General features: G+C 37.3%; 1 protein-coding gene across 6 annotated transcripts in view; it reads right to left on the reverse strand.

Moving 5' to 3' along the window:
- The window catches only part of BLTP1 (bridge-like lipid transfer protein family member 1), a 116,024-nt gene that overhangs the window by 23,655 nt on the left and 76,262 nt on the right, over nucleotides 1–16,107 (reverse strand). For 3 of the 6 annotated variants that reach the window (XM_086464405.1, XM_086464406.1, XM_086464404.1), the window contains exons 53-65: nucleotides 13,413–13,510; nucleotides 12,933–13,118; nucleotides 11,725–11,893; nucleotides 10,989–11,200; nucleotides 9,629–9,827; nucleotides 8,999–9,058; nucleotides 7,516–7,742; nucleotides 6,825–7,025; nucleotides 6,491–6,621; nucleotides 4,933–5,056; nucleotides 3,806–3,915; nucleotides 2,079–2,169; nucleotides 1,420–1,482 (exon numbers count right to left, since the gene is read on the reverse strand). In XM_086464405.1, coding sequence (XP_086320531.1) covers nucleotides 1,420–1,482; nucleotides 2,079–2,169; nucleotides 3,806–3,915; nucleotides 4,933–5,056; nucleotides 6,491–6,621; nucleotides 6,825–7,025; nucleotides 7,516–7,742; nucleotides 8,999–9,058; nucleotides 9,629–9,827; nucleotides 10,989–11,200; nucleotides 11,725–11,893; nucleotides 12,933–13,118; nucleotides 13,413–13,510 — 1,871 coding nt within the window. The remainder of the gene's footprint in view (nucleotides 1–1,419; nucleotides 1,483–2,078; nucleotides 2,170–3,805; nucleotides 3,916–4,932; nucleotides 5,057–6,490; nucleotides 6,622–6,824; nucleotides 7,026–7,515; nucleotides 7,743–8,998; nucleotides 9,059–9,628; nucleotides 9,828–10,988; nucleotides 11,201–11,724; nucleotides 11,894–12,932; nucleotides 13,119–13,412; nucleotides 13,511–16,107) is intronic. The other 3 variants (XM_086464408.1, XM_086464407.1, XM_086464409.1) reach the window with 2 other exon arrangements.

The raw sequence follows: 16,107 nt of genomic DNA on the forward strand, positions 1-16,107 counted from the left end.
ATCGCCTAGTGATCGAGCTCGGTCTGTTAGCTAAATACTCATCATGCTCTGACCAATTCACAGGATGAGAAGGAATAGAAACATTTCATTTAAATTTTAAAAATATTTTGAAAGAAAAGAACAAAAGACAGCCAAGATCATCATGAGCCTTGTAGAGGGGCGAGGCGCCCAGGAGCGTTAGTGAGGCGTGCATGCAGACTGCTAACGCAGAATGTACGGCACCGGTTTGCGGTTCTTGGGCACACGTGCTTTGACACCAAACGAACTTCAGGCCACGTTTCCGAAAGGGGCCTCCTGTTTCTCACATAAAGCACACCATAAGCACCACACAAGCCATCTTCAAACGTTAACTTCCTAAAATGCCTGCGAAAAATAGCTGAAGTGTTAGCTTAATACCAGCACTACCTACGTAGTGTTACTACAGAGCTACACGCTCGTCATCTGCAAATTCAAAGCGGAGCTCTGCTGAAGAACTGGCACTACGTCAGTAAGGTGATCTCTATTTTTTTAATATTCAACATTTGATACCTCTAAAGCGTTTGACAGCATTTTGCTATGCCAACAAAACTTAAGCTAACTGGGCTTATCTGTAACAACCACCACAAAAGGGTCGGATAGCTTTTAAATGAGAACATATTTAAATGTGCAAAGCACATTTCTAGGTTTCATTTCCACCTCAGAAATAGGAATTTATTTCCTGGGAGAGTGAGGTGAGATGGAAGGGAGAAAAAGTATATCTCTATCTCTTGAGTTTGTTTGTTTGTTTTGCCTTTTTTGGGGTTGTTTTTTGTTTGTTCGTTTGGTTTGGTCTGGTTGGGGGGTTGTTTGTTTTTTTTAAAATCTTTACTATTTCGCCTAAATATGACTTTTTAAAGCAGCTAAACTCCACCATTTGTTCTCTGGGTTTTAAGTTTTGGCACATTCCCTACTCACTGTTACTTGAAAACATCTTACTCTGCATTAAACATCGGCATTCCAACAGCAATAAAAGTGTGAGAAGATGTCCTCCCAGCTAGCAATTATTTTGTAATGTTTGTTGTTGCCTGCAATCTTGGAACACAACGTAACAAATGAAGGCACACAACTAAAATCCTCTTCTAAAGCACATGTCAAGGCTGGACTTACACCACTTTACATCAGCCTTGATCAGTCTTCATAAATATACAAATAAAACCCCAATAATTCATTTTACAAAAACTAGCAAGTTTATGTCTACGTAAGGGTGTAGAAACACTCCAGGAAGTTTGTCAACAATCAATCATGTTCTTCTGCTTACTTTACATATTTAAATTTAAATATTTTGAATTTTGATATACATTCTGTTTAGCTGAGTGCAAAAGAGATGAAACATTGAAAAGCAGCTCCCTGGGAGATAAATTAGTTCTCTGGCAAAGAATATTTGTTTCTTCTCAGAAATACCTGAAAATACCCTTCCCCTGGACAGCTGGATTGTTGTGCAATCCCCAAAGCTGTTTTATTCAACTTAATTAAAAGCGAAAAAAAATAGATAAATTAAAACAATTACACTCTCAGCCATGCAAAAACAACATAATTGGAACATTTTAAAAATGAGAAAACATAGCAACAAACAAAACCAAAGACTCAACATCCATTTCAAACACACAGAATGATACACCTGCAGGGCTACAGCAAACAGACTAATACCCATTTCCAAAACTCTAAATATATTCAAACACAAGAAATACTAGATGATTTTTTTTGCACACTTCTGATAAAAATTCCAAAACAATTGTATTACTACTGTGTCAGACTAAAAACAAACAAACAAAAAACCCCAAACATTTTCAAGTATTTTCTCTAAAGATTCAATTAATTTCTGTGTTAAGAAACCAAAACATAACTGTCTTCTATCAAAACAAATCTATCTTCTAAAAACACATCCATAATTTGAGACACACATCAACAGAAATACACAGAGAAAAACATACAGGCAATTCAGGTCTGCCTAGGTATACTTATCTCATGAACTTCTGACCAAATGGTACAGAAAATGTAATTATATGACATATAAAGTAATTCTTAAATATATAACTTATGGCATATAAAGTAATTCTTACAGAATCTTGTATGTTGAAAGTTACTCTTGGCCCAGGAGATGCAGCATCTACACGGATATCTGGGAGGTCTTCACTGTCTCCCAGTCGAGAGCTATAAGCAAAACCAAAACACAACAGCTTGCTGAGTTTTACTACAGGATTTTACATTCATGCAAACACTGAACCACACAAATAGAAGGCAATAAAAAAGTACAGCCAGTACTTAGGATTTTGTTATGGAAGAAAGTAAAAAAAAATCATAATTTTATGATGCCCCATCCCTGAAGACATTCAAGGTCAGGCTTGATGTGGCTCTGAGCAACCTGACCTAGCTAGAGATGCCCCTGCTTATTGTAGGGGGGTTGGACTAGATGACCTTTAGTGGTCCCTCCCAGCCCAATACGTTCTATGATTCTATAATAAGTGAAGCATGTAGGGTACTTGAAAAGGAAAAAGGAGGGGGAGAAGGAAAGAGAAGGAAGCTACACATTATTTGCCCAGCAATCCATCTCTGCTTATTTCTTGACGCAAGTTTTTCAACCCTGAGCCAACAGGCAGAAATTATTGAAAAATCAGATATTCATTGTCTACCACATGGGACACAAAGCAAGTTGGCAGATTATGTATTCTCTGATGCAAGTGAAATTAATTATTTGGCCTAACAGTATATGCACACTACTTTTCATTCACAACTAAAGTACTTAAAGTTTTTTTAGAACTTTATGTTTCTCGTAGAGGAACAGAAAAAACCCACTGTCTTTTCCATACAATTTCTGATTCTCTCCAGATAACCTTGTGAAAAGGTAAAATGAAAGTGGTTTTCATCTGACAGATCTTGAACCAGAACCTTCATGCCTTCAACACTTGCTCTGCTTTAATTATCAAAAATGCTAATTAATTCAGAAGAAAAATTCCTTTTCAAGGCCACTTTGAAAAAGTCACTTCAGAGTACTCACAAAGCTGGTTTTATGCTGGAATATCTGCTGTCTGATATTTTCACATCCGTATTGTTTATAAATTTCCATTTGCTGATGTAGAAGTATTCAAATTTGCAGCAAATTTCTATTAAGAATTTTTTAAGTCCAAATAATTCTAACACTCTTTCTACCTCTTTAACTGCCAAATCTTTTATATTTAATACATAATAATGCAGCACATTTTTAATTCCAAGCTGTGAAAGCTTCAGCTGGATCTACAGGAGCAGTAGACTCAAACACATGTATTCCAAAACTAAAGCAAACACTTTACTAGGAGGCATCGTTATACAAGTAGTTTGCTTGGAAGGCATTAAATGATGAAACAAAACCAACATATGTTATACAGGCGAAGAGATTAAAAGAAAATTATCATTCACAAAAAAAAATATGTCTCCTCATCACAACAGCCCTTTTTTAAGGCAGATGATGGGAAATCAAGTGTAGAAATCAAAATGATTACACTATGCCATTTTTCTTTATATACTTTTCTTCAATATGTCTTGAAAGCAGGATTCTGTAGAAAACCCTAAGCTGTTGTAGAAATGGAAACTTCTTATTTGACATACTACTCTGTCAAAAAAGGAGTTTCAAAAAAAGGTGAAAAGTTGCTTTTTACAACATGCCTGTCTTCCATAATGACCTCCTCCTGTCCAGTTCCACCACATACAGCCACTGCCTACAGTAAAAGGACTCTTACAGCCAAAGTCCAATGTTTCCTCTGTTACATACGCTGTTGCTGCTATCACAGATCTCAAATTCCCAGAGGCTTACCTTGTTCTGTCCATTCTCTTCAGAGGTGGTCTTCCTGATGCTGAAATACTCTTAGATCGGCTATAGCTGGGTTTGTAGCTGAGACCCCATTTGTCTTTCAAAGAGGCAGCCTAAAATGGAAATAATATTTAGAAGCAACAACTGAGAACACAGAGAAAAACTCTGGCAAGCTAAAACAGTTTTACACAGGTATGCCAGTAAAGTAAAAGGATTTTTTTTGTTCCATAATAGCTAAAATACATCTCTTCTCAGCATTTGCCAGCATCATCTTCATCTTCCCTCTGGATACATGTTCACTTCTCATACTTGCTAGAATTGGTAACGTCCTGTTGCCAGGAGGAAAGTACACCCAAAGCTAATAATCTCACTACTTCAACAGACTCCTTCCTAGCTACCACCACAGTAACAAAAGAACATGAGCTAATACGAGAGCACCTGAGGAAGAGCTGCAAACAGAGTACTATTTGAAAGATCTTTTCTCATTGATGAAGCCCCATACTTGGAGCTCATGCACTAGGAAACACTGAAAATAATGTTTTGCCAGGTTTTTTATCAGGGGCTGGGACAACAGCCACGTATGGAGGGTGGACTAGATGACCTTTAAAGGTCCCTTCCAACCCAAACTATTCTATGATTCTGATATGTTTGTGGATTACCAGTAGCACTGCTTGTTTTTCATCCAGTTTCTTCTAGTGTCTATGCTTAGTAGCTTGCTTTTAATTTTACATCACCTAACTCTGCAAATATACTGTTTATTTATATACAGAACACACTTCTAGAAAGCACACACGCCAAGTAGAATACAAGAGATATCTGTCATTTGCCCAGGCAGCTAACGTGCTTACCTCTGCATTCATCGGAATCATTTTAAAATCTGCTAAGAGGAGCAAATGACATCTTCAAATACACATTTTCTGACTATTTCTTGCGAGTGTGCAAATAAACCCATTTACGTTATAGTATCTGTGAAACTTCTATTTTCCTATCACCATTATTACAAAGGAGAAAAACCTTTCCCTGCCTCCTCCTGAAGGTAAAGGGATTGCTGAACAATTTGATATTCTTAAAAAAAAGAAATATGCAACGCAAGTACTATCATATTTTTCAAGTAACTTCATACTGCTCACCCTCATACTGGATCTACGCAGCTTTTTACGAACGTCTCGGCGGATATCGTTCACAGCCACCGACTCCAGCTGCTGATAGCGCTGAATTTCTTGATTTATAGTTCCTTCACTTGCACCTAATTTTCTGGGGATAAATCATGGATGAGTTATCTCACAAATAGATGACATTATTTTCACCATTTCCAAATTTATGTCGCAGTGATGTTCTGCTTTCCCTGGGAAGCATCCCACTTTCTCTTCTTTTTTTTCAATAGTTACTTCTGACCAGTACCAAATACAGCTGCAGAAGACTTATTCTTGTTTCATGATATAACATTTGTCACATATAATATTTTGTCCGTAAGAGGACTCTTTGATTTTAAGGTTTCTGTCTCCAAGTGACTTAGCAGAGCAGATAGAGGATGTCGAACAAACTAGCATGCAAGGAGACTCCCCCAAACAATGTTGCTACTACAGCGCTAAGTAAGGTGGAGAATAAGAATGGCTATGAAGCAACTCTTGTTTCAAAAAGCCCTAGTTGGAACTAGATTAAGGACCTCCTATACCCTTTCAATCACATGACAGCTGTTTAATTGAAAACAAACATAATGGGCAAATCTGAGAATCCCCAGCAGGATGAAGAAAAGCCCTGTCACACCAATGACAGCCTTCTATAGCAGAGAACCTCCTGCAGAAAAAACCCCACACCGCTAAATAATTTTAAAAACTCTGTAAAGCAACTGTTTTGAAAGAATCACAGTTTACTGAAGCATTCATAAACTGAGAAATGGCAGGCACAAAACCTAGTTTTGATTCTTGATATTAGAAAAATCCAAAGTTCAGATCCAATTGCTCTCTGAATGGTGACAGCAATTTTATTCCAAGTACAAGCAGTAAAACATGTCTCCTCTTCCTTATTTAACCTATCATTACCAAGCTCTGTATTCCCATCCCAGACAGATCCATTTATAGTAAGTCTGTCTTAGGGAAGGCGGGGGGGGGCAGGGGTGGTGTGAGGGTGTGTGAAAGCAAGTCCAACAAACCGTGACTGTGAAAAATTATTAATAAAATTCACAGAAGAAATTCAGATTCAATTTATGAAATTTGTAGTAATTCTTCAGGGTTTTCTCAAGTAAAGCATAGGAGATTTAATTTTAAAGTATCACCTACAAGATGCAAAAACAGGAGATGAAAATATTTTTCTTCTTCCAGTGAACGAGACTAAGCTTATTACAGTTACAAAGTAATACATTTTGTTAAAGTAATCACTATGATAATAAATGAAGATGGAACTATGATTTTGAATCAATAGGAAACTGATTACCATTGGCTCTTGTAAAGCAGAGCCAAAAAGAATGTAGGCTAATTTGACACTTCGGGAAGAACTTGAGAAATCTGAGAGAGCACTTGCACGTATAGTTTTTCCTTATGGAATACAAAAGGACAATTCTTTATTTTTAAGACAACGATTTCCACCTGACCATCACAATGCCACGAGATATCTGATAAGAACATTAAAAAGTCAGATGCAGTTTGTTATTCCCAAACTTTGTGTGAGTTAAAGAAAAACCCAACTTACTTTAAGTCATCAATGACTTTAGCTTGCTCATTGAGTTCTCTAATATCGACTAAACGTTTCACAAATTTTCTTCCTCGCTGTTCTCCAGTTTGAATACTAGAAGCTCCCTGCCGCCGGTGATCAACAATTTCCTATTTAAAACAAACATTTAATTAATGCCCTCATCAAAAATTGGACATGAGTACAATTTAACAACAAGCAAAGTGATTTCACACCTCAAGATTTGGACTAGTGCATGCAAATAATCAGTTTCATCTCAAAAGGCAGCTGATTGGATTGCTTCCAGTGATCCAAACCCCATCATTCAGTCAGACACACTGTAACTACTACATACATGTCCCCATGAGCAGGATCTGCCTGCTTTCATATGTGATCTGCTAGACTGAAGAGAATCACACTTCGCTGACCCCAACAGATATTCTACAGGAACAGAGTATCGATGGTTTGGGGGGCTCAAACCCAGGAGGTGATTTACAATCCGCTGCCCAAATGTTAACTTGCGTGCATCTCCACAGAATGAGCCTCCACCTGATGTCTAAACAACAAACAGGAACATTAGCGTTCTGGGATAATGCTTTTCACCGTTGGCAGGCAAGAAACATTTAAGACAGCCATTAAAGAACACCTGTTAGAACATTATGTGAAACAAAAAAGCAAGGTCAGCAGCATACTGGGTAGAAGTACCGAAAAAGAATTTTTTCTAATTTGCTTCTGTTAGTAACTTAATCTCCTGTTAAGAAAACCCATCCAAAGCCACAGGTTTTCCAATTCAGGTACCTGAAGTTAGGTATTGCGTCTCCAAATCCAGATCAATATTTCCACATAACACCAGCAGAAATATGATCTGTGATTTGTCGCCTTTGAAATACAGAGTTAGAAAACTAACACGCAAACTTTTTTGATTTGCAACAAGACTTATACGAGCTGTAAGGAGTAGCATGCTGGACTCATCTCCAGACTGAGACCTTTCCATTTGACTGAAGACTCTTCTGATTAGTAGCACTTATTTTGGTTGATTCACTTACTGCATGTATAGTGGGAGACATAGTGTCAACTTCATCCTCATCTGAAAGGTCAGCTATGTTTACAGAGTTAAGGTCAGCAATATCATCAATATCTTCTTCTCCTGTCAACGTTGTGAGGGTGTTGCCTAGAGCATTCAGTCTTTTCCCAATGTTTGGATCCATGTGGACATCAATACCACACATCTTCCACAACACATTCAGCGTCCAGGTTCCAGCACTACTACTTTCTGAATTTTAAAAAAAAAAAAGTTTAACCAGCTTTTCCTCTTTTAAAAGATCCCTCATACTGAGTTATGTATTAGTTAGCCAAGACAGTGTCTACCAGTTACAAAGAACTACCTTTTCTGCCCACTCTGAGGAAAACACGTTCCACAACTGAAATGCTTGCTGGAAGTACTTCACAGCTACGAAGTTACTATTTCTTTAACAAGTGATGTACATAGATAAACCTAATGAAAATACATTCCCTTCAGGCAAGCTGATGACCAAGAAAGAGCATCTCAAGCTTCAGCTCTTTCAATTGCAGCCAAGTATTCTATTTCAGAACAGGATTTCTGACAGCAAGAAAGCTAAAGGGTGTCCATCTGGATGCAAAAATGCTGACCTATTTACAGTTTCAAGTCTTGAATAATGATGCTGGAAAATGTTACATGTGTAATGTGCCTGCTGAATACCCTGTCCTCCCAGGGTTGTTCTAATGAGCACCACCTTTCAGCATCAAAATACAGAACTTGATTTAAGCAGAACTACACAAAAACCTGGTTTTCCTTCTAAATGGATTCATTCTGGTTTTCACCATTCACAATTCCACATGAGGTAAATTTTTAATAGTTGCAGCATATATTTCATTTTTACGTCACCTCAGCACAAAAAAAGCAAGCAGGGGACAATGAGCAAAACTACGGGGACCGGAGATACCGCAGATGCAACATCTGGGCAAAGCGATAAGAAGCAGCAAGCAGCAGGTATGATGACCAAGACAGACTGCCAGGTATTTTTGAGACCTCTGGAGAATGTCCAAACAACTCAGTAGGAGAGACTGGGAAAACAGAAAGTTTGGGAAGAATAGAAGCTGTCTCTGGAAGAGGTGAGGGAGGAATGGGAGCTCAGGACACAAAGTCCCAGCATTAGAAGGACTGGAAGATTTAGCAGTCTCTAGGACAGGAAGCAGTAGGACAACACTGCTGTTATGAAGGACTATTCTCCAACCAAGGAACAAACACATGTAACACTGTGTGTTTTCCTGCAGATAAAAACCTAAAAACAGTGTTGCTGATGTGACTCAAAACCTGGAATAGCTTGAAAAGATGGAGCAGATAAAACCAGTGAGGAGTTACCAGGAAAACAAGACAGTAAGCAAAACAAAAAAACAACCCACCAATTAAATTACAACACAGTTAAAGGATTTAAATTTCATTTTTTATGAATGCTTTATTTATATAGGACTTGATTTACTAAAAAAAAAAAAAAAAAAGTCTATTACCTGCTGCAGCCTGTCCTGTTGTCCTAGAACATACTTCATATGTACCATCTGGCACTACACCTATATGAAGCATATGAAGCACATACACCGATTAGGCAGATAGTCAGGGCTACTTTAGATCAAGCCTCCCAAATTTCACCTCGGTCTCTTGCCCTCCACAATTAAAGCATGAGTGGTGTTCGATAGGAGTTTCGTTTTAATTCCTATTGAATGACTTTTCTTGTTTAGTAAAGTGAATCTACTCGGTAACATCCAAGTTTATATCAACTTAAAATTCCATATAAATTCCAGAATCTTTACCATAATGGAACATATACATATATAAATGAAACTCATCTATATTAAACTATTAAAAACTTAGTGGGATCTTATGAAATTATATAAAAGCAATGCATCCAACTCTTCCAGCATCTCAGACAGAACTTAAATGCTTACAGTGGGACGTACAGCAACCAAGTTATTAAGGAAAACAAAGGAATACAACTTTTTAGATCCATACTATTTTGCTCTCAAAAGGCCAAGTCTCTATCTTTTTAAGGAAAGTTCAGCAGTTTTAAAAGTCACAGGAAAGGGTAAATGTGGATTTATAGCCAAAATACTATTGTCCAGTATGAAACCGCACCCACTTACATGCATTCATGACTAGATCTCCTCTTATTTCTGGCTTCCAGTCATCCCAACTTGTCTCAAAGCCATCAGCAAAGCGGATACAGAAGTTTTTAAAATGACCTTTGCTCACTAAAGACTCCGAGGAGCAGGCAGTGATTAATGTGCTTTCAATAGTCAGGACTAAAGCAGAGCCGGTGTCGAGATCTGCAGTGTGGTTAGACTGGAAAATAAAATCACACAGAGAGTTTCCTGGTCGTCACAGTGTCAAAGGGATATTGTAAGTGTGTTAAGTGCTGTTTATCTTTCCCTGTCAGAAAGCTGATCCCCTTCTTGTAACTCCTTGTATTTTCCCTTCTCTGCAGAAAAGTTTCAGAAGCATCACATCTGCCCGTACAATGTCTTGCATTGCTGTTTTCTAAATGCAACACCTACATTGTAAATATCTTAGGGCACCAGGAGTCAGGCTTGTCTGGAAAAGGAAAGAAAAATCTATGTTTGATCAAGGACTGTGAACCATATGGCCCCATGACCACAGAACACAGGCCCAGGATCGATTTTTTTTTCTCCAAGAAGGGTTGCACATGAGTTGATTGAACAATGACAAAAAGCAGCTTTAATTTTTATGTAATTTTTTGTGCTTATTTTGGTACCCGCAATTATGTAGAGTCTTAAATGCACAGATTGACCAATTATTTTCCAGCCCTTTATATATGAAGGTCTGTAATCTTGTTTAGCTGCAAAACCCCTCACATATCCCCTTTTATAAAGCTAGATTTCTTTTGATCCAGCATAAGTATTTACTACAATGGACTGTATTACAATGATAAGACTTTTTTGTCAATGACTGCATTTTAAATATCTTTTTTTAACCCAATTCAACTCTCTAAGTAGCTGTTTGAAAAACATAGACCTATGTACCTCAAATAGTTATTCATACTCTCACATTCCTTGTTTTAATTAAACAAACAAACCAACTAGTCAGAACATCACGCTAAGGCCAACAGTTTTCAGAGTTTTTCTATCTATAATCACACGAAAAATAAAGGATTAATTGGAATTTGTGAGGGAAGCTTTCAAGAAAGTGTGTTCCACCTGAAACATTTCCAAGGACTTTCCAAAGTGCTGAGCTCATATGTGGTATGAACAAGAATTCATTACATTTCCCCAAACACACACCCCCCCCAATTGAAATACGCATAACCTAGCTCTCTGTAAATAAGAACACCATTTCTATTACAAGTGGTGTCACTAGTGCATGCGGCGACTTTTGTGTTGGTGTCATGAAAAATTGCATGGCTTCTGTGTCCTCAAATGTACCACATACAAACAGACATTTCAACAGACTGCTACTAAGCCACACGGCTTCAGACATTTTGAGTACCTGAGGTGTGTTTGTGATGGGCAGGCAAATCCCTAAGTCATTGACAGTCAGCTGAAGAAAGAGGGTCCCAAAAGCCTGCGCAGAGGTTTGTTGGATTCCAGGCAGCATATCTACTACTTCTTTTGTGGCCATATGAATATCCTTATGTAAAGCCATTCTCTGTTCATTCCAGTTGTCATATGCAGCCTTGTAGTTCAGCCAAAATAGCACAGCTTTATGAAGAAACCAGAAATGCTTAATTGAAACCAACACATTAAAAAGAAAAAGCATATCCACTAAATAAAGTTAATTTTTTTCATTTTTAGGGTTTCTCCATTACTTTAAGACAGCGGATGTACAACAGTGAACAAACATATTCAGGATGTAGTGAAGGGGCTCACGCTGCAGAGGTTAAGATGGACAAAGCCAATCATTTCGCATCAAAGTTAACACACTAAAAGATAACACGTTAAAATACTGAAGGAGCTGCTGTTCTCAGCATTATTCATTTGTAAAGGCTTAAAACAGCAACTTCCTCCAAACCATCTGAAAACTAATCACCTCAGCAAACGGAATTTTTGACATTAGGAGTTATTAACCTGTTGGCATGCAGTAGATCTCCCAAGGTCTCAGCTACCTAACATTTTGATTTAACATGAAATATATTAAAACTTGAATAATCAAGCCTTTTTGAAAAAAAAAATAATATAGCTTCCTCAGTATGAAGACAAATTTGTAGCAATTGTCTTTTCAATACCTCTATCAAAGGCCACAGGCTGAGCAAAAACAATTGGTCTGTTCAAAGTAATGAGCACAGCTTCTCGATCTGATGAGCCGCTGATTTCTTCTCGGAGAGCATTTCTTAATCCAATTCTTGTCTTGAAATAGGCAACTTGATGAAAGTCTGAGCCAGCTTCTTCATAAACCTTAAAATGTTCAAAAAATGGGAAGGGGGAGGGGTTTGCAGCAGGAAGGAGTTCAGGGATGGGGAAAAAAATAATCAAATTACTGCTTCTGACAAAATGTTGAATTACAAGAAGAAGATGTCTCCTTTCCTCTTTTTCTCTTCCAGCCAAAGCTCCTTTGAGGATATTCAATTTTCTTACATAAGTTCTAATAGCAGTGTTGTTGTTTTCCTTATTTATCATAAAATATTAACTAAAATAACTATTTATATATCCAGATCCTTTATCGTGACAGTATGTTTATAGGTTCTAAGGCTTGTATTTGTTTATTTCTAGGCATCACAGAATATTTTCATAGCATAAAATTAGTGACTCCAGGTAACAGTGGGTTTAAGAATCCAAGGGATACAACTGTTAAACTAATACAGACAAACTAGGTCAAAATGTAGGTCTAGTCAAGTTTGGATCTCATCTGATCTTATTATTTCATTCATGTAACCTAAAAATAATAACAATATCAAGGAAAATTTTGGATTTGACTCAGTAGCAAGGCCATTACTGTTGCAAAGGGCTAGTGAGTTCTAAGATATTAAAAGCATTAAAAAAAAAAAAAAGAGCCTGTACACGGCTCCTTCCATCTTTTATGCATGTACACTGGCCTTCATAATGAAGATTTGCTATTTCTTCTGAAAAGTCATCTCCAGTCCCTTCTTGACTCAAGTGAGAAAATTTATTTTGAATGATTATTTAACAAAATACAAGAGCATATTCAGGAAGTAAATTTCCACAACTGTGTGCTGCAGAATGCTTAAACTTTTATTAAAAAAAGTAAGACAAGCTGAAAAAAAAATAACCCCAAAATAAAACTAAACAACTCCCAAACAAAAACCCAACACCTTCCCGAGGCCCCCTCCGCTTTACATCCACTCCACAGCCAGATCAGAAAAAAAAAAAAAAAAAAAAAATTAAAAATCTGTGTCAGACAGCCTCTTGCCTTGGTTATGTATTTTTTCATCACACACTATTAAGAACGCCACATGGAACAATGTTGAGCACTAACCTGATGTTTCACAATCTGTCCTAGTGCCAGATTTAAATCCACCTGGCATTTCCCAAACAGTTTGAGGTAGCTGCTACTTCCAGGCATTGCTTTGGTTTGCAGTCTGTTTGAGAGTTCAAGTTCTATCAATCCAGTTTCAAATCTCACAGCCCGCATTGACGGAGTTGTAGCTGTCACTTGAATTCCCTAAGGAATAAGGGAGGTAGAAAGTTATTAGGATCTGCTTCAGACGCATAAAGAGAAGCGGGGGGGGGGGAGGGGGAAACAAAACAACAAAAACTCTTTTCACTGTGCAGCAAAAAAAGAGGACGTAATTGCTTTTCACACTGCAATGCCACTAAGCTATTTTAAAAGACGACAGGAACCAAACTCAAGGGTTTTTTCTTCACGCACAGTATTCCTGTTTCAATAAGCTTTGAGGTAAAAACCTGAAAGCCGTGAATAGCATCTAGGACCACTGGGCTGTCATCATAAGATTACCTTAAACTGCAGGCTCAATGAGTAAAGAAGAATTTTTGGTTTTTCTCCATCAGTTGTACCATCATGTTCATTCCAAAGAGGTATTGGCTGCTCCCCTCCTGTACACAATAAATACAGACATTCAGGATTTTAACAAAGAAAACATTTTAAAACACATAGGTATTAAAAAAGGTGACAGTGAATTAAGTCTCATTTTAAACAGTGACTAGTTGAAGATTTATAAAAGCAAATACATGTTGAAGCTGGAGGACATCGGTGCAGATTCTGCTTGTTACACATAGTTAACAGCTCTCTATTAGGAGTCAAGGCAGAGTCATGTTCCTCCCTCCCAGGCAACTTTCCACAGGAAGGCTCAAAGTCTGTAGGGAGTAACACCTAGTTTTCAAAAAGATATTCTTAAGTCTCCTGCACCAATGTACCTCCTACCTGTTACCTGACAGTAAAAAACACTTGACCAAATACTGTGCAAACCACATGAAAAGAGGAATTGAAATTATATCAGTATTTTTCAAGGACAGGAGGAAATAATATTCTGTCGTTACTTTATTTTTTAGTTTACTTCCTGATCCTGACACATTTCATCCCAAGTCACATATCCCCATAGGCCCTAACCTGAAGGACCAATCCTGGTTTAAATTCTCCTCAAGATTTGATCTATATTCAATCAGAGTTTAGAGGAAGGGCTGGCTGCTGGAAAAGGCTAAGCCATTCATTCTCTCCATAGACACCAATTTTTCTAATGACAGTTATTGGTGGTAAGAATAGGCAGTTAAACCATGGATTAAAAAAAAACAAATGAACAACCAACAACAACAATTTTTATCACTCTGTTTTGTATCTGGATGTTTTTCTTTTCCAAACAGTATTAATAACCTCCTCCTCTCTTTGTTGTACCTGCCTGCAAATATTCTTAACTAGGATCACGTAAAACTGCAATGACAACCTAAGGGTTCTGAGCCAGACGACTAACTCATCTTTCATATATAGTCCACTTCAAATTAGAGACTATTTTTACCATGACATTTCTTCATGAAGTTTGTAAAGCACTGGCCAGTTAAAAAGAAAAAAAAGAGAGAAGAGAGATATTACTTTCAAATAAATTTTCTCCATCTACACTCTCCCTTAAGGCAGCATGATTTTCTTGATTGAAACTAAATTAGAAATTGGATTTGAATCTTTACATGAACCAGTGCAAAAAGTGATACAAGTTTGAAAGTGGACAGCAGCTGCCTTTGAATCAACACTGCCCTCAACTCGCAGATGGAATTACTATGAACCGCTCTGTTCAGTAAATAGCTTTTCATCTGCGCAACTTCACCTTAAGTAATTGGTACTTACCCAGCTTTTATGTAAGGATAATATGCAATCAATGTTTTAGTGCAAGAGAAACCATAATTAGAAAAAAACACTTCAGTATATTACACTAATTGGAATTTTCAAGCCATGTAAATTACTTTGCTGCAAGCCAGGAGGACAAGAGTTATTTTCTGCCCCCATTGTTCTGCATTCAGCACCCAGACCCCAGGGACTGCTGGCACCTGACGATGTTCCTGCTAAATGACCACAATATGGCAGGTAGCAGCCACATTTCAAAAACCATCAGGCAATACAAATTTATAGTCTGGAAAAGCAAAGAACCAGCAATGGCAATAAATTCCTCACATAAAAACAGAGGAGAGATTGAACACTAGAGACTGAGAAATGGTGCAAAAGAAATCTAATATAGGTCTCCCGTTTTACCACCTTATGCTCCTCTATAAAAATTGTTCTATAGAATAATGGCAGCTGCTGAAGGTTTATTCTTCCCCTAAGTGTTCTCTTACTACCCAATGCTAATATATTTTGCCTGGACCAAACATGAGGGTGTTTAAAATCTCTTTCTTCTAATCCTTCAGGGATTCTGAAATTTTCCATTTTCTCCACTGCATCTTCTAACTCCCTTGAGGGCATGTCATCTGGACCTGCACATTTCTTTTATGTACGTTTGTATGCATGAATACATACACACACACACACAAGCATATGAAAGGATTGCATAGACGCACACACACTGACACTCGTTTCACTTAGTTACCTCTTTTTAGTTTATCTTTCCTCATGATGTTTCCAACTGTTAATGAATCTTTCCACTAAAAATTAGCCATATTTCTATAATAGCCTTTTAGTATAACTCAAAAAGTGATAAAAATCAAGGTACTTGAAATTTTGCCTGCTTTTGAATATTTACTCACATTTGTCACCCTGTAACATTCTCTCAAACATACATCTTTCTTCCTCTAAAAACATAACTAATAAAATTCAGTTTTATTTCCCCTGGTTACTTTACTTTATCTTTGGGTTTTTTAATTATTATTTCTTAATAGACAGACAACTTAATAATTTTTGCTTTTCCTTTTTCCAATTCATTTACTCTTTATCCCCACTTGCCATTTCTTATTTTGACCTAAAGAACAAAAATCTTTACAGTTCTTTACTTATTTGCCTTTCTGTTCATCTTGTCATCCACCACGTAACATCCACAGTAAATTACATTCCTGTATTTTTTTTAAGCTACCAAACAATAACTAATGCGTCAAACAAAGCTTCCAGTCCGGAAACGTAAGCATTTCCCCTCAAAGTAGTCACATACCATAAAAGATAAAATAATTTTGTACTATTTTTTCCAGTGCAAAGTGTGATAGAATTTGTTGGCTGA

The sequence above is a fragment of the Leptosomus discolor genome, chromosome 4 (genome assembly GCF_034619465.1).
Source record: "Leptosomus discolor isolate bLepDis1 chromosome 4, bLepDis1.hap2, whole genome shotgun sequence".
Taxonomy (NCBI): Eukaryota; Metazoa; Chordata; class Aves; order Leptosomiformes; family Leptosomidae; genus Leptosomus; species Leptosomus discolor.